Here is an 18,674-nt window from a genome sequence, read left to right as displayed (position 1 = left end):
AGGTAGCAAAGTTTAAGGGACAGCAAAATGGCCAGCAGGGACCCTGACCATTGTTACTATAGATATATATCTAAAGGAGTTTGCGAAGAATTTTGTTATCTTCGAATCGGAGACTGAATCACGTTTAAGAGTCATTTCACGATTTGTTTCCCCTCTCTATTTTAATGCTTCTTCAGTGTTAATTTTATATCTTCAGACAATTTTAATGTTTTTTCAGTTACGTTAATCCAATTCGACTAAGATAGGTTTGACGTTCAACGCATATTTTTCTAAAGCCAATAAAATTAATACAAATAATTAGTAACATCAAAGAAATCTTCTTCTTCCAGTAAATTCTGAGAAGACTAAATCTTATTTCCCTTTGAAACTGATATGAAATTTTAAATATATATTTAAAAAAAAGTAATGAATGCCATTTTTCTCTTTAATATAAAAATAAGAATTCAATAAGAAAATTCTTTTAAGGTTAGGGAAGGGGATTTAAGAAAGCAAGGAAACTAGAATTTCGAGAAATTAATACGTTGAAATCAGAAAATACGCTATTATCAATTTCATAATTAATACTGCTTTCGTTCAGAGAATTGGAAATGGTATTTTAGATTTCTTACCGCAGTTTAAACTTACTAATTGCTTGAATTAAGTGTAAATTCTCCAAATGTTAAATAAATAAAAAATAGCAGCCAGTTAGCCAAATATTTGAGAATATATTTATTTACATGATAAAATTTAGAAATTAAAATTTTAATTTACACTTCAATTAATTTCTAATTATTATCGATAGAGATGTAAAGTGCTTTGTTTAGATTATTTCTGCGTGTATAAGAGCGAGTTCGGAAAAATTTGTACACCTTGACTGCAAATAAATATTTATAGCTTTGATGCATTTTAAGGCTATTCGCGAAAAAACTGCCATTTTTTCCATTTTTTAATTCTGTCACATGAGAATAACTGGTGCTCGAATCCAAAATCAGACAAGAATGTTAGTGATTTAGATTCTTTTCGGAAGAGAGCACCTAAAATATGTCGATTCAAAAGTATTTTCAGGAGCCTGATGGTAGGACAATCGGGGTATGAAATACAAGGACTCGATCCGTCGACGGACTTCCAATTAAAAGTCAGATGAAGTCAGGTCTTTATATGTTTTGCATAACTGTAAGTCTAACTTCAGATATGTTGAAGTCATTAATATGCTAGCTAACATTTTAGTAAGAATTCATTTTCATTCACTTATTTCAGACGGCAACATTATTAAGATTATTGCGAGACCTACAGACTTTTGTATCGACCTCCTTGTGAAATTTGTGACATCCACTTCCTACAGCAACTCCAAAGGACTTCTAACACTTTACACTTTTTACTATTTTAGCAAATACTATATTAAAATAATAATAATAAATATAAACATGCGCGTATTGAAAATACGTAACATATTGTTTAAAATTACCCTTGTTGAAGAATTTGACATTATTACTGCGAACATCAATCCACCAAGCTCGTTTCGGTTAAAATCAGTCGTACACTTTGGATTATTTTACTGATACCCAAATGTCGATAAGCTGTACTTGCATTATTTAAGGAAAACATATTCTAAACAAAGTGGATAATGCTACGTTCACAAATAGCATATTTTTTCAAACCTTCATGTTATTTTAATCATGTAGACAATGTACAAGAAGACATGCAGATTCACAGTTCAAAATGTAGAGTTTGCTTGCGAAGACAGGAAGACAATAGCTTCCTTACAAAAGTATCAAGTAAGTTTTCTGAAAGAATGAAAATACTTGAACTGCACTAGTAAAGCACAACTGGTATCCTTTTTCTAAAGGGGGGGAAAGAAAAAAATGTTGGAACCTGAACAGATCATGCAGAAGCAAAGTTTTATTGTCAAAATAATAATAATAATAATATAAAATCTGAAAGTTTTCTGATTTTTATATTTTTATTTCAAAAAATTATTAGGTACTTTCGGTTTTGAGGGCCGTAAAAAATCGCCAAACTATTGTTGATGCCAGTGCTGCCAAAAATAATTGCGATAACCCTAACGCAAGAAAGGAAGTATAATAGTAAATAACTACCTAAGATTGATGTTTTAATTTAGATGAAAAGTTAATTTCATATAATACTTTATTATTATAATTTATATAAAAAAGGCTAAACATGACTGAATGGAAGCATAAGAGTAAATAACTATTTAAGATCATTATTATAATTTATATAAAAATTGCTAAACATAACTGAATGGATGCTTGCATCGCTATTTCGCTACCGAGTTATCCCTAAAGCATAATTTCATCTCGTTGCTTATTCAAACTTAATTTTCTATAACGAATGATACCTTTTCTTTGAAAAAATTCTCGGTAAAGTGCAGAATCGCCCATTTGTTTGCCGCTTTTTACAAGGGTAGAAACAATTGGATTTTTGTAAATTTTCTTTTACTTTTCAAGTGAAAATAGGTCGATGTGTACATAGATAAAGTCAAGGGCGTGCGCAGTGCCATTTTTGTGCAATTCTGGGATTTTTTTTTTTTTTTAAATTTTTTTTAAAGTGAAAATAGGCTGATGTGTACATGGATACCGAGTATGTGCAATTCTTAAAAACGCATCAAGCAGGGGGTAATTATGCACTTTACCCAAAATTCTATTGCAGACTTTTCGTCATGGGCAATTCTCAAATTGTTAAATCCATAGGATATAACAAAAGGATTTAAAATCAAAAAAGGATTTACAAATTAAACTAGTATTTTAATGGCGTCTTAAAAAATATATAACTATATAAACTTACGCAATCTGACGCTAGATTTGGCACGCTGTTAAATGGGCGCGTTTTCTAGATTTGGCGCTTTTGCGCATACATTTTCGCTGAAATTTTTTTACGGTCCTCAAAACGGAATAGTACCAATTATTATTAATTCAAACGGCCTGTTTTCATTTACAGGCAAATACACGTTTCAGAAGCATTTGGTTAGTATTAAAGACAGCATATCTTTAGAATTTCCGATAAGACAGTTTCACACGCTGGAGAGAAAAATGTTTTATTTCCTACAGTGTTGCCAATACTCGCTTTGAAATTCTTGAGTTTTTTTTAATGAAAAATTCGTTAAAGTTTTACAAAGTATGAAACATACAATTGCACAAATTCCAGACTCCTAATTCGGGCTTTCAGGTAGCCATGTTCGGATTGAGGACAACGTTATTCAAAATTTGACGACTTTAGGTACGGGTGTTTTCTCACAATGCGAAAAACATACATACATTCATGCAGCTTCTTCATTATTTAATTTCTTTAAATATAATAAATACAGTGCGATAATACCTGCTGGCAAACAATTTGAAAAGTGATTCAGCTGTTTGTAGTGATTCAACGCAAAATGCCGTTTTGTGATTAATAGCCCTTGCGGGTTAACGTCCATTTGGGCCTTAAAAAAAAGTAAATTGACAAGAATTGGATTTTTTCTCTAATATTTGTACTAAATTAACCTACGGCGCAAATTTTATTAGACTACATGTACATGGTCTGATTTTTGTAAATTATTTCAATTTCCAGTCCCCTTGTCAGTGGTAAAAAAAAAGATTATATAAAGTTTTACTATAAAACAATTTTCACAACACGTGAAAGATTTAAAGAGGGGAAGAAAAAATATCTGCCACTATTTCTTTATAGTGGTTACTCAAGTCTCAACACGAATTAGACTGAAGGCTAACTAGAGGGGAGGGGGCGAGTGTTTCTACGACCAAAGAATACCCCAATTCAGATTCTTTACTACGACTGGCAACCGTAAGTAAAAGTTCACAAGGGTAACTGCTTCAATAACAAAATTTATTTGGTTATAACATGTCAGGTATTCTGTTCCAAAATGGTCATCATATTTTTTCCTCAAACTATACAGGCATTTGCTTAAACGTAAAGCAAATTTTTCCGAACCGGTCTAGTAATATGCAATGCTTGAGCCATTATATCATCGCTGCTTTTCAGTTAACCTACCTTACCTAGTCTAGGGTCACCAAGAACAAAACAGTTAACCTAAGCAAACATGAGTGATTAAGGAAGTATCCCGAATCCATTGCTCACTTGGGACTTCATAAAGGATTATTACCGATGGGACCCACCAGTCATTTTCAAAGAAAATAGTTTGGAATGAACCAAAGAAAAAGGAATATGATTTGGGATTCCTTGCTTGCAATAACAAGCTACCCAAATATTTTCTGGAACTTGTTCCCAGGCGACGAGACAAGGTTACTAGCTAGAACTTTAGCAATAATCTGAGAAGTACACAGTTCGAATCACAGATTATTTTGTCTCAGAGAAATGACAGATCATGAGACATGTAATGTGACATTTTTCGGAAAATTCCAATCGGAATTTTAGCTAATAAGCGCTTAGAAACAATTTCGCTGCTAAGTGCAGAATCCCTCACTTATTTGTTTGGCGCTTTTTACAAGAGTAAGAAGAAATTGGATTTTTGACTTTTTTAAGTGAAAATAGGTCGATGTGTACATAGATAAAGTCAAGATAGATAAAGTGTGCGCAATGCCATTTTTGTGCAATTCTGGGATGTTTTTTAAGTGAAAATAGGTTGACATGCACATGTATACCGTATATATGCAATTCTTAAAAACGCGGCAAGCAGTAGGCGATTCTACACTTTCTCTCAATTTCGCACCTAATCTTCGTCATGATTAAGCACTTTTGTTCCATAAAAGTTCTAGCATAAGTGTAATTCGGCTAGCAGATTATTGGAAAAAATATTGAGTAAAAAAAACATGCCCTTTACTTTGTGAAAACAAAATGGCGTCCCCTACCCCCCAAAAAATAGCAGGTTGCAGTAGCAGGGTTGGTCGCCAAAGTTTCGCCAAAATATCGCAAGTTACCATAATCCGAAGATTCACCCCGTTGACTTCCAATCAAAAATAGAATAGAAAAATATCCTACGATGTATTTTGGGGAAAACGTACCCACAAAAAAGGCGAATATCTACTATGACAAAGAATTAAAGGAATCCCAAATAACCAAAGACTATACAGTTTATATGGAATATAAAAAAAATTTATAAAGTTATTTTAACATAAATAATTGGCAGAATTTGTCCTCCGTGACAATACAGCATCGCACCCGGATATTTCATAAGTTGTATAAACAAAAATAAACTAATGATCCGGTTTCAGAAAAACCTAAATTGGAAAATTTCTTCGCAAGCGTTGTGGCGTAAAAACATTTCCTTGTTTTCACATTTTTGCAGATTTCAACCGTAGAAAAGGAATATAAGTGAAAAAACAGTGACGTAAATTAAAAGAGAGCTGAATTACAATAAGGGGTTTAAAAAAATGCATACATGTACACAGGAGAATATTTATTAAAAGTATTCTTCATTTGCATCTTAGCGAATATTCTTTTGGAAAATTTTACAGCATTTTGGTTATAGTATATAAAAGAAAGCAACAAGGCCCGAATCTGATAGGAATCTAAATTACTATCTAAATATGATGCAGTATAGGTTTTAATGGTTTGCACCTCATTTAATTCGAAGACTAATGATGCAATTTAAAGCAATAGACTAAACACTTAAGGTCACATCGTGGAAGGAATAAACAAATGAAAAAAATTTATTATTTTAATTGTAAATCTTACATATAATACTTTTAATATTTGGCTTTTCTGTGCAAGGTGCAGATAATAAAATAATAATGATAATGCGTGCAAACTCTTTATTTTTATTTATTTAAGTAATCATTAAATCCACTCCATTCATTGCTAAAAATTTTCAATCATTTTGTAAATTTTAAATTGGTTTTCTGAAGCTATGTAACGGAATCACATCAAATCAAACAATAACAAACAAAAAGATGAAATAATTAAAAATTAAATTTCAGTATTAAAAAAAGAAAAAAAAAAAAAACACGCCAGATGCGTTTCGAGAGAAAAAGAAGTCTCTTTTTTATGAAAGGTTCGCCGTTTCTCTCGAAAAACCGAAAGTATGGGAATCTCCTCTTTTACCAAGCAATGTAAAATGGAAAGGTTTAGAACAGTTTCCGTTGTGGGTTTGTTCATAACGTATAATAAGAAAGTTAGAAATATTTCGAGAGAAAAAAAGATTTCTTTGTTTGGTATTAAGTTTGCTATTTTATGAAAAACAGCTTTCTAGATTATGAAAATTATCCTTAAAAGAACGTAATTACAATAAAAGAAAATTTTCCGAAGATTAACCTAATAATCCTTACATCTATCAAAAGAGTTAGATTTAATTAATTGGGTATAACTAACGCATATACTTTTCAAATGGCAAAAGAGAGACCAATATTCATAGCGAGTCCTTGGGTAGATGCATTTAAAAATATACTTCTTATATTACATGATCCTTGGAGACCCTTACAGAATCTTGGAGTTTTCAAAATACTAGTTAGAAAATGCCTCTAGTAGAAGATCTCAAAAATAGACCTATGGAGCAAGGTCGGGCCTCAAGCAAAGATAACATAGGCAATAGCCTATGCCGTCAATTCCAAAAAAGAGCCAGTTAAGAGTTTCCTACAAGCGGCAACTAAATAAACACATGGATTTCACTTACTGTCAAATACGTCATATGGCCAAGCGGTAAAGCCGCTGAGCACTGGTAGTTCAGTTCGGGTTTCAAGTCCCGGCAATCGGGGCTGGTTGCATGGGCGTTTTTGTTGTTTTCCTCTTGTGTAACGTGGATACGAGCCAGTTTCTCTTAGAAAGCCCTCCACAGGACACTCCTCCCTTTTCGGATACCGCCTAACTGCGGATCACGTAATAAATAAATAAAATACGTTAAATGTGCTGATCGCCTAGGGTGCGGAATTTGCTGTTGTCGAGTGCCGAAGGCTAAGCGAATCAGAAATCGCCTAAAAAAACTGAGAGATAGTGTAAAATGAAAATTCGTCAAATTTAAAACTAAATAAAATATATAGAAGATTAATAACGTATAATAACATTAAATATATAGGAGACGCAGTTTTTAAATTTCCCTCAAAAATCAAAATCTGCTGTAAAGGCTGCAATCCGAAATGTCCTCAGTGTTAAGCGAATAGTAAAAAATAGAGAAATCTAATTTCTGTAAAATTTTATATTAATTTTTTTTTACATCAGTGAGTAAATTAATTCCAAAATTTAAAGGAATGCTAAAATATTGCTGCTAAAAAAGGAAGTATGCAAAACTGCAAACGTCATGAGTAATATTTTATGTATATTTTTCCATAGGAAGACTGAAGTCATTCAAAACTGTAAAAAATAATACAATATATTAGAAACTTAAAGAATAAGTGATGATATTTTCTTCAGGTAAACGTACCGGAATACCAGATTCAGTTGTAACTGCATCGACCATACACCTCTGAAAAAAAGCATTAAATACCCTCAGAAAAATACTATTTCCTTAATTGTTCGCATCCCGACTTAATTTCCTAACACTTTTCTTTCCTTGTGCATTACATAAAACATAAAATGCTTTAGAAGGCCGACGGAAAAAAATGTGTAAAACATTGCTGTTATTTCTTTACTGCATTATATTACGAATTTATTGGATGTTTTGGAGACTGCATATATATTAAGTAAACAACCACATCTCTACAATTAATTTCCATATGGCGTTTCAGAAATCACCTGGTGAAGTGCAAAAGCAAATGCGGTTTTCTGTCATTTGAAATAATTAAACACAGCACAGATCTAAAAAGTTAAAAAGGATCATCACTTTTGCAAATGCGTCGGAAAATCATATTTTATCTCGCCTGTGAAAAATTAAATTAAATTCCTTTAAAACTCCGATCGAATTTTAAAAATTTCTTCATGCAAAGCAAGAATTTAAATATGCAAGAAAATGTGCTTTTACTTACATTATTTTTACTCTTCAAATCCTTTACTTCTTATTCTGAAAAGTAATCCTTCTGTTCTTTTTATTATAATCCTAATTCAGCACTCCGCCAATCGCCTAATTACTACTCACGCACTACCAATCCGGTAACCTGCTCTGCCAGTCACATCAACCTTAACTGCTATTGTAAACGATTCACGCGGTCAAGAAATTCGCGAGAAGAGAGGATTGCTAAGATCGCCAAAATATCTCGCCAAATTTCACCGTTTTCCCCCACTCGCCAATACAGACACGCTCCACGATGCGAAAAACTCACATCTGTTGTTCGCTTACCCACAGAGCGTTTCGCTGTCATTACGGCGCTTTTTTTGAAATGCACGGAAAAATCTGTTAAACATATTTCCAATTAATCTTTCATGGATCATTTAACAGTTATGTTTAAAGGCATGTGTCTTTGAAATTGTTAATTTTGTCTCTCTTGCCATTTTTACGGCAGTGACGCATTGTTTATTACATTAAACTATGCATATTGGTTTATTTACATTTCTTTTATTATTGTTTCTGAATTACTGTTTTTAAATTATTTCTTATTCAAAACTTTCAATAATTATAAATCTATCTATCTATATATATAAAGAAAGCCTGTGTGTTTGTTTGTTCGTTAATGACTCAATCACTACTACAGCTATCTTCACCACAGCTATCGTCACTGTTTCATTCGAACTGAGTTGTTCGGAATGAGTCATTGCAATATCCATTGCTAAAGTTCACTCTTTTGTGGAGAACAATTGATATCTGCGATCTAATCTATTGCATTGCTCATTCTAAATGAAATAATGAATGAATTACTTATCTGACTAAAAATAAATGAACAAATGGCAGAACAGTGAGTTGAAAAAAAAAAAAAAAAAAAAAGAATTACTTAAAAAACATAAGTTAATTATGGAGGACAAAATCACATTAAAAAATCTTCACTCATAATATTATACCATTGCCAATGATCGTCGAATTTTAATTATCTTCCATGTTGGCCATGTCCAGAAGATACCAGCAATTCTGACGGCATAAATAAAAACTATTGAAAACCATACTCTCTAAGCCAGCCGTCGTCAACCACTAATATGAATTAAAAAAAAAAAAAAAAAAAAAATCTGAAATGTTTCAGATTTTAAATTACGTCCAAAGGGGCGTTTTTTAACATTTTGTGTGTTACCTTTCTTTATTAAATATCATGTTCCTCGCACTTAAACCATAAGATCCAGTGCAACAGCAATATCGCAAAATAGTTTTAAAACGAGCATATCTTTAGAATTTCCGATACAGAGACTCACGCGCTGGAGATAAAAATGTTTTTTCTGCACAACGTTGCCATTGCTCGCTTTGAAATCCTTGAGTTTGCTAATCAAAAATTCGTCAAAGTTTTAAAAAATAGGAAATCGATCATAAAACAAATTTCAAATTTCAAATTTGGTCTTCCACATGCTCATATTCGTTGGAGGATTACGTTATTCAAAATTCGATGATTCTATGTACCGTTATTTTATGACAATGTGAGAAATATACATACATTTACGCAGATTTTCATTATTTAATTTCTTCAAATATAATGCAGGACTCTAACATTTTATGGCAACAGTTTGAAAAGTGAACCGACATTTATCCGTCCGACGCAAAATGCCAAAACGAAACTAATAGTCCTTCGGGATTCAAATCCCTTTGGACTAAAAAAAGAAAGAAACAACCCTTAAATAAGACCTTAAAAACAACATGTTAACACGCAAAAACAATATTCAACTTTCCAATACATGTAATTCTAATTTTCATTTGTTAATAAAATTTTCGAAACATTTGGTGTTCAGCAGCATGCTTTTACGGAAATTCAGGCTACGTCCCTGAATATGAGTAACAATTAAAACTCTATTACCATCTCACTGATATACATATTTCGTTCACATTGAACTTTATATGAAAAGTACAAAAATCATACCTTCTTCTGCAGAAAGCTTCACATTTCTATATCACTTAAAGAACTTCACGAAAAGCAAAAACAAACCGGCAAACGCAAAGCAATATCAATAAACTCAAAGTGTTATGCCGCCAATTTTTAATTATTATAAACTTAATAATCATAGCTTACTCAGCAATGGCGCCGTCGATCAACAGTTAGACAAAACAAAAACGGAAACTTCCAGTGATGCAATTTATAAAGAAGAATGCAGATGGTTCTCATAAAAATCCATCAAGTTGCCCATTGGCACGGAGATAAACTGTGTTGTTAACGACTGGAACTGTTTGTAATTTAAAAGGAAAGAGAATTCCAGTTCGCGCTATTATTGATAACAGCAGCATATCCATGGATGCCAACTCTCACTTTCAAATGTCGCTCGATACACTTTCAAAAGTAGCTAAAAAGTCGCTAAATTCAGAAGGAATTTCGCTAAAAGTAGTAGCTAAAATTTTAAAAAAAGATATAATCCATATTCCATAATAGGTTTTGTTACTCGTCATTTTTTAAATTGAATCTTCATAAAAATATAAATAATGTCCCAATTTTTCTGCGGACGATCCAAAAGTTTTGGTTTGCGACCGCTGCTCTAAGCCACAGAAGACCAAAACTACCTGAAAAATGGATGGTCGCATCTGAAAGACTTCCCTAAAGTCCAGCGGGAAAGTCGCTGAATACTAGTGGTTCGATTCCAGACAAACTGGTCGGCTGTATAGGCTCTTTTGTGGTTTTCTTCCTTGGGTAACGTAACTCCATGGTATACGAGCCAGTTTCCTGTAGAAAGTTCTCCATGAAGGCATCCCTCCCTTTAGGCAGATAGCCCGAGGAGACTTTGCCGTAATCAAACAAACATAAACGTGAATTATAATTATATTTTACCTTTGAACGTAATGCTGATTAAAAAGCTATAAACGTCGCATTTTTATAAAGAGGCTGTGCGGAATGTTTCAAAGGTTCTTCCAACAGAAAATGTTGCATAAAATCTGCGCGTATAGATTGCGTATGCCTATATATAGTTGAATAGATATCGTATATTTTAGTTTAAAACGCGCGCTTTTAATACAAAATATCCTTTATTAAATTCAAAATTTACGGTTAATTAAAGTCAAAATTTACGGTTGCGCGATATACGATATAAAAATTATAGATTTAAAAAATGTATCATTATTTCCAAGGAAGTGAAAGAAAAATTTTAATCTTAAATGTTAGTGAAGTAAAAATTTTTAAATATTCGCTAAATTTATTAATAAAGGAAAAGAACATGTGAAAAAAGTAAAAATTAAATTAAATTGTAAAAGGCGATAAAATTCGATTATTGTCATTGAATGAAAAATCGATTGACTTTTCAAGGACAACAAACTGTTTTCTTTCAAATAACAATAATTAATTAATTCAAGCGATTATATTGTTTGCAAGAAATTTAAGGATGACTGAATTAAATTATTTTAAAGAAATTAATTATTCAGCTCTTGGTCAATTAGAACTAAATAACAAAGTACTTTCAAAGAAATTAATTTTTAATCATAAGATCAGTTATATCCATAATTCAAGCCAAAAAATAATTTAAAAAAAAAAAAATCTGAAACCTTTCAGATTTTAAATTACGTCCAAAGGAGCGTTTCTTTTAAACAATTTGTCTGTTACCTTTATTTATTAAATATCACGTTCTTCGCATTTAAACCATAGAAATGAGTTCAAAAGCAATATTGCATGGTAGCTTTAAATTGAGCATATCTTTAGAATTTCGGATACAGAGTCTCGCGCGCTGAAGATAAAAATGTTTTTTTTTTTTTTTTTTTTTTCTTCTGTACAACGTTGTCATTGCTCGTTTTGAAATCCTTGAGTTTGTTAATCAAAAATTCGTTAAAGTTTTACAAAATATGAAATCCATAATAATACAAATTCCAAATTTCAAATTTTCGCTTCCACATGCAAATATTCTCAGTAGAATTACGTCATTCAAAATTCGATGTACCGTTGCTTTATCACAATGCGAGAAATATGCTTAAATTTATGCAGATTTTTCATTATTTAATTTCTTCGAATATAATGCAGGAATCTAACATTTGGTGGCAACAGTTTGAAAAGTGAAACGGACATTTATAGTGAACCAACGCAAAATTGCAAAACGAAAACAATAGTCCTTCAGGGGCAAAGCTCATTTGCACTAATAATGAAAAATGTGCAAGTGAAGAAACTTAACTATTAAATACATGCCACTAATTTTATCACAGTGATTGAACTTAAACTTCTTACTTACAGTCTTTCTTGTAATGTTGTTCCCACATTATCATAGTTATTACTGCAACTGTTTTTACTTCTTTGTACGAAGTAAAAAGAAAATATTGTAATCGCGAAAAGTTTCAGGCAGCATATTTCAATGAAAATATCCATTTTGACCGCTATCGAATGCAATTTAACGATGTTTTTGCTTGATATCTGTACGTAAGAACAGAATAAAACACTCTTTTCCTCCAAAAAAATTATAAAACTGCTTTAAAATTAATTCTGAAGAGAATTTTTCGTAGCGTCTGTACGAACGTATGTACGTACATGCGTACGTACATACGTAGTACGTACGTATCTCGCATAACTCAAAAACGAGTAGCCTCAGAACGTTGAAATTTTGTATATAGGACTGCTATAACATGCAGATGTGCACCTCGTATTTTGAATGCAATCGGCCGCACCAAACGTATATAAATATAATTATATATATACCCACTCTGTTACCTGGCTCAGTGATCTCAGTTTCTTTACTCTTATATGACTGTAAATTGTACATTTTTTGCTTTAAAAATGATTGAATTATGTTGTTTTTATCTTCCGGTTAAGGTTTTTATGCCTTTAGTAAATCTGTGTGCAATATTTTTAGAATTATCAACGATTTTAAAGTTGTTTAAGTGCCGCTAAGCCTTTTTTATGGCTGCCATTGATTGCTTACATTTGAAACAGCAAACTAGTGGATTTGTTGCCAATCTAGAGAAACTTAGCTTCGCAACAACAAAGATAACGCCTTCATTTATTATTGCCAATTAAATCATGCTTAATCCTTTCCGGAATTTTTTTCGAGGAAATAAGTGTTAAAGATTTACTTCGTAATTTTTAATATAGATATTCTGAATTTTTATGTATTTTTGCCTTCTCGCGAAGTGAGAACTGAATTAATTGAATGAGAAATACTCTGTGAAAAACTGTTTCTTTTTTGTTTTGTTTGCTTAATTTTTTTATACATCATTCCAGCTTTATTATAGTATTTGAATAGAACATGTGGCAACGATTAGATAATTCTATTCTTTAAATGATATAAATTTTGTGCATTCTGAGTTATAATATGAACGAAATATAATACTGTTAAGTGAATCTAGCGCCAGAGTGTCGCTATGGTAAGCAAATACTAGAGTGAATTTTAAAGAATGAATTTATTCCATTGTGGTTTATGCGCTGTCGGCAAAGTAGATTTAATTCTATCCAATAAGTTTAAATGAAATGCAAGAAAAAATGCGTATAATTTAGTATTCCTTACAAGGAATTCATGTGGTGTACACATCAGATTTTTTCTGTTTGTGACCACACGCATTAATTTTTACATTCAAAGGCATTTCTTCAAAACTTCCTAAGCTTAGAATTTTTACTTTTTAGACATAGATCCATACACGGGAGGATGTTCAAGAAAGTAATTACCGTATATTCCGAAGTATGTCGCGCACTATAATTTCAAACTATATTTTTTAGTTTTTAGGTATATTAAGCGTATAACATGCACTTTTCTTTACGAAGAAACTTGAAAGATAAGTATGCGATACTCTTATCTTCTGAAGTCATTCATTCTAAGACTTTTCCCAGGGTTTCAAGCAATGGTATAATGAACTGCCAAATCGATAAGAGGAAGAATATGTGTATAGAGAAAATGCTTCAGGGAGTAAATAATTCTGCAAAGACGGTGCCTTGTCTTCAAAGTAGGTGTGCACAAGAATGTTATTCTAGGTTAAGCACTTTTTTTTGAGAAAAGGGGAACGTTATCTGTAGTCATTTGAAGCTGCGATTTTGAAGTGAACATCGAAGGCAAGGAAGGAAAAGGAGGCGAAATGCGTCATGCCAGTCTAGTAATACTATGTAAGCATGGAATAGTAAATAATAAAAGCATGGAATGAAATTAAACCCGATACAATTCAAAATTCATTTAAAAATATAGTATATCTAACAGTCTAGATGGAACGGAAGATCATTGCTTATTTATGGGTCAGAATAACAGTGATGGTGAAGATGAAAGAGAATTCGATGATGTGTCTGAAGATATAACGGAAGACGAATATGGACGAACCTCTCATGTTATCAGATAAGTAAATTTTTAAGTTCATACGGAATGTCATTTCTTTTAAACAAACAGTGTCTAGGTATGTGTAGAAATACATTTGTAAGCTTATTTTTAAATCTATCATTTTTGTATCCGACGTATAATTCGCACATATTAATTTCAATCTTATATTTTGTATTAAAAGTGCGTGCTATACGCCAGAATATATGGTAACTTACGGTAAGTTAAGACACAATAACACGCCGAACAAATACTAATTCAGAAGTCAAACAACAAAAATCAGCGTTATATTTTCAAATTTTTACAGTACTAGTTTCGATGGTTTTACCAAATCACCATCCTCAGCTGCAAAAGCGCAAATGAACGAGATAGGATATAATGATTAGATAAGATAAGAAAGCCTGGACAGAAAATAAGCTAGTGGCGCCATCTGTTGATGAAACCAGAACTAAAATATAATTTCTTTAAAGGCCGAAGGCAAAGATGGATTGGAATATATTATATTTTCAATTTTGAAAATTTAAAAATTTGAAAATATAACGCAGATTTTTGTTGTTTGACTTCTGTATTACGGTAAATTGTTCGCACAAATATGGCCCCATAGAAGGTAATCTGCAGATCAATGGTCCTCAACTTTCCCAGAAGGTACCCCTCTGGCGTAACTGAAACTAATGTATTCTTAAACTAAAATTGACTTAAATGTTAGCTGTAAAAGCAATTTATGACTGCCAGATGAATATGATACTTTTTAAAATACTATTAAAGGGAGATTGTTTCAAATTTATGTCAAATCTGATAATGGTTTTCAGGGTATCCTATTTCCACTGCCTTGCTTTTTTTTGTTGAAAAATTTGACTGCCGTGACTAGTTAAATAAAATAATAAGAATACGGATTTTGTATTGAAAACTCTGTAGAATGATTTTAAATATATTCCCCAGAAATATTTTCCGAAATAAGGAATAAAAAAGGAAACCGAATATTAAAATTCTTAATCTAGTTTTTGACCAAAGTTTGTCATTTTTGTTCTGAAGATAAGAATTCCTTATGATGTTCAACATAAAAAAATCTGATGTGTACACCACATGACTTCCTTGTACGGAATATTAAATCATACGCATTTTTTCTTGCATTTCATTTAAACTTATTAGATTGAATTAAACCTACTTCGCCGACAGCGCCTAAACCACAATAGAATAAATGCATTCTTTAAAATTCACTTTGTTTACCATAGCGACACTCTGGCGCTAGGTTCACTTAACAGTATTATATTTCATTCATATTATAACTCAGAATGCCCAAAATGTATATCATTTAAAGAATTATCTAATTGTTGCCACATGTTCTATTCAAATACTATAATAAAGCTGGAACAATGTATAAAAGAAATTAAGCAAACAAAACAAAAAAGAAACAGTTTTTCACAGACGATTGAATATTTCTCATTCAATTAATTCAGTTTTCACTTCCCGACAAGGCAAAAATAGATAAAAATTCATAATATCTGTATTAAAAATTACGAAGTAAATCTTAAACGCTTATTTCCTCGAAAAAATTCCAGAAAGGATTAAGCATGATTTAAATAATAAATGAAGGCGTTATCTTTGTTGTTGCGAAGCTAAGTTTCTCTAGATTGGCTACAAATCCGCTATCCTGCTGTTTCAAATGTAAACAAGAGCAATGGCCGCCATCAAAAACATTATTAGGCTTAGCGGCACTTAAACAATTTTAAAAGTGTTGATAATTCTAAAAATATTGCATACAGATTTACTAAAGGCATAAAAACCTTAACCGGAAGATAAGAACAACATAATTCAATCATTTTTAAAGCAAAAAATGTACAATTTACAAACATATAAGAGTAAAGAAACCGAGATCACTGAGCCGGGTAACAGAGTGGATATATATATAAATATATTTATATGCGTTTGCTGCGGCCGATTGCAACCAAAATACGAGGTGCACATCTACATGTTATAGTAGTCCTATATACAAAATTTCAACGTTCTGAGGCTACTCGTTTTTGAGTTATGCGAGATACTTTCGTACGTACGTTCGTACAGACTCCACGAAAAATTCTTTTCAGAATTCATTTTAAAGCAGTTTTAAAATGAATGAACAATTCCTTTTAAAACTGAATGAATGAACAATTCATTTTTAAATTGTTGAAAATGAATTTTAAAGTAGTTTTAAAATGAATGAACGTATGTACGTACATACATTCGTACAGACGCCACGAAAAATTCTCTTCAGAATTCATTTTAAAGCAGTTTTACAATTTTTTTTGGAGGAAAAGAGTGTTTTATTCTGTCCTTACATACAGTTATGACGAAAATACATCGTTAAATTGCATTCGATAGCGGTCAAAATGGATATTTTCGTCGGAATATGCTGCCTGAAACTTTTCGCGATTACAATACAATACTTCCTTTTTACTTCGTACAAGGAAGTAAAAAGGAATTCCAATATAGCTTCTGCCATAGTAATTTTATGTTTTAGCTGAAGAAGATACGGAACGTTCAAAGACATAAAAAATTTCTTTAGTTCCTGCGACTTTTTCATGGTTTCAATATGGAATGTTTCTTTAATCTTTTTTTTTTTTTTTTTTTCGTTTCTCTAAACAGAACTTGTCTGGAGATTTCAGTTACAGAAAAAGGGTTTGTATCCAGAACTTCTTACAGACTACCCAGTGCTACTGACAAAAATTTAGAATGGTGTCTAAGGCAAGCAGGTGGGTTCTGCACACATTGATGAATAAAAACATATTTAATAGCTGTTCTGCATGTCCTTCTACGAATGATCGCTCTCGTTTTTAAGTCCTGTATTGGCTGGAGATGCAATATGCATGCTTTAGGAGTGTTACAACTCCGAAGGTAATGAATTAATTCAGGAGTGTTCATTAATGGTCTGTCACTCAAGGTCACTCAGAGGAAGGGTTGTCGAAACGCTGTGATCTTGCTTAAAGCACGCCTTGGGGAAGAAACTTTTCCGGCAGCCCTAAAAAAAGTAAAAACACGAGATCTTGTTAAAGAACTTTAGGATTTTGTCAGAACTTAGGTTAATATATATATATATATATATTAATTCCTAACTTAAGTTAAACTAAGTTTAAAAATCCATCGAACCAGAGATCTGGTCTGTAAGTTGAGAACAAAGGTGAAAAAGCAAAAGAAATAGAAAAAGTATGCTAACAATTTAACACTGGATCGGGAATTTTATTCATATCTGCTTTTACAAATTTGTGACTTTGCAGTGGACGAATTACCTTCCACCACCTTTTAGGTGGACGCCACTGTAGAGTCTTTTACAATTTCTGGAGCGAGAAGTATGACGAAAAAGCAGTGCGTGGCAAATGTTATAGTAATGGTAGTTGCCAGTTGGGACTTCGAAAAATGTCACTTATTTTTTTTAAAAAATTAACAGTTTTTAAATGCTAATTTAAAATGTCCCGTTTAGTTACTGTTGACAGAAAACAACTTTTGCAAAGCTCCAGATGGACTCATTAATTTTAAGAAGGTTTGGTTTATTTGATTATGGCAAAGCACTCGAGGGCTACAGGCTCAAGGGAAGGGATACCTTCATGGAGGTCTTTCTAAAAACAACTAGATGGTATATATGTTACATATGACGAAAATGTCTATGCGGCCAGCCCGTTCACCGGGATTCGAACCTCGGACCGAACTGCCAATGTTCAGCGACATTAACTCTCTGCCATTGATGGAATCAATTTTAAGGAGGAGTGTGTAACATCTCAGAGAGCTAAATGATACTACAACATCCCCGTGGTACAAAATCAGATACTTTGCATAAAAATTATTTCTAGTAAAATTTATTCCCTTCCCCAGTCATTTAAACATTATATGCTCAAGGGGAGGAAAATTGAATAAGGAAAATAAAAATTGAACTTGAGGAAATATTGAAATTTACAAAGTTTTTTAGCATGGGAATAAGCTTTATTAATGACATAAAAGTCATGAAGAACTATCAAAATAAAACATAATGGCAGCGTCTTTAAGGTTATAATCACACTGTAATGGTATGAGTTATAAAGAGCTGATTATGGGGAAAAAAATCAAATCTCTTAATATAGTAATTTAGTCGTTTATGGAGAAACGGTTATTATTGTATAAATCACACTGCTTTGTAATATTTGAATTTTTATGCTACATAATGTTGACAGAGAAAACATTTTTAAGGTTCAAACATATTTCTTTCTATTCCATTTGAATTTTGAAGAAACTTATAAAATTTCTCAATGAATCTTATGACAAATCTTATGAATTTCAATGAATCTTATTTGTCTTTCAATGAATACTTATTATTATTTTCACAGTGCTCATTGTATTGGTAACAGCATTTTGTTCCCAATTTTTGAGCATTGCCCATACTGTTAAAATATATATATATGTAAATCCATAGTCAAGAATACACTTAAATTTTTAACTGTATGTTCTTTTCATTTTAATGGCGACGTTCTCTTATTTGAAAGTACGTGGAATTAAATTTACAGCCCCGTAGTCAAGTTGTTTTT

The 18,674-nt window shown here is 31.9% G+C and overlaps 1 protein-coding gene across 2 annotated transcripts in view; it reads right to left on the bottom strand.

The window, feature by feature from the left end:
• Nucleotides 1-7,996, bottom strand: part of LOC118187817 (uncharacterized) — a 514,341-nt gene extending 506,345 nt beyond the window's left edge. For both annotated transcript variants that reach the window (XM_085818174.1, XM_085818176.1), the window contains exon 1: nucleotides 7,845-7,996. In XM_085818174.1, the coding sequence (XP_085674300.1) occupies nucleotides 7,845-7,846 (2 nt within the window). In that variant the 5' untranslated portion in view covers nucleotides 7,847-7,996. The remainder of the gene's footprint in view (nucleotides 1-7,844) is intronic.
• Between the last annotated feature and the right edge of the window lie 10,678 nt (nucleotides 7,997-18,674).

The sequence above is a fragment of the Stegodyphus dumicola genome, chromosome 6 (genome assembly GCF_044657685.1).
Source record: "Stegodyphus dumicola isolate Sdum_Otavi_A_Nest chromosome 6, ASM4465768v1".
Classification (NCBI taxonomy): domain Eukaryota; kingdom Metazoa; phylum Arthropoda; class Arachnida; order Araneae; family Eresidae; genus Stegodyphus; species Stegodyphus dumicola.
Note: the sequence above shows the minus strand (reverse complement) of the source record. Positions and strands in the feature narration are given on the sequence as shown.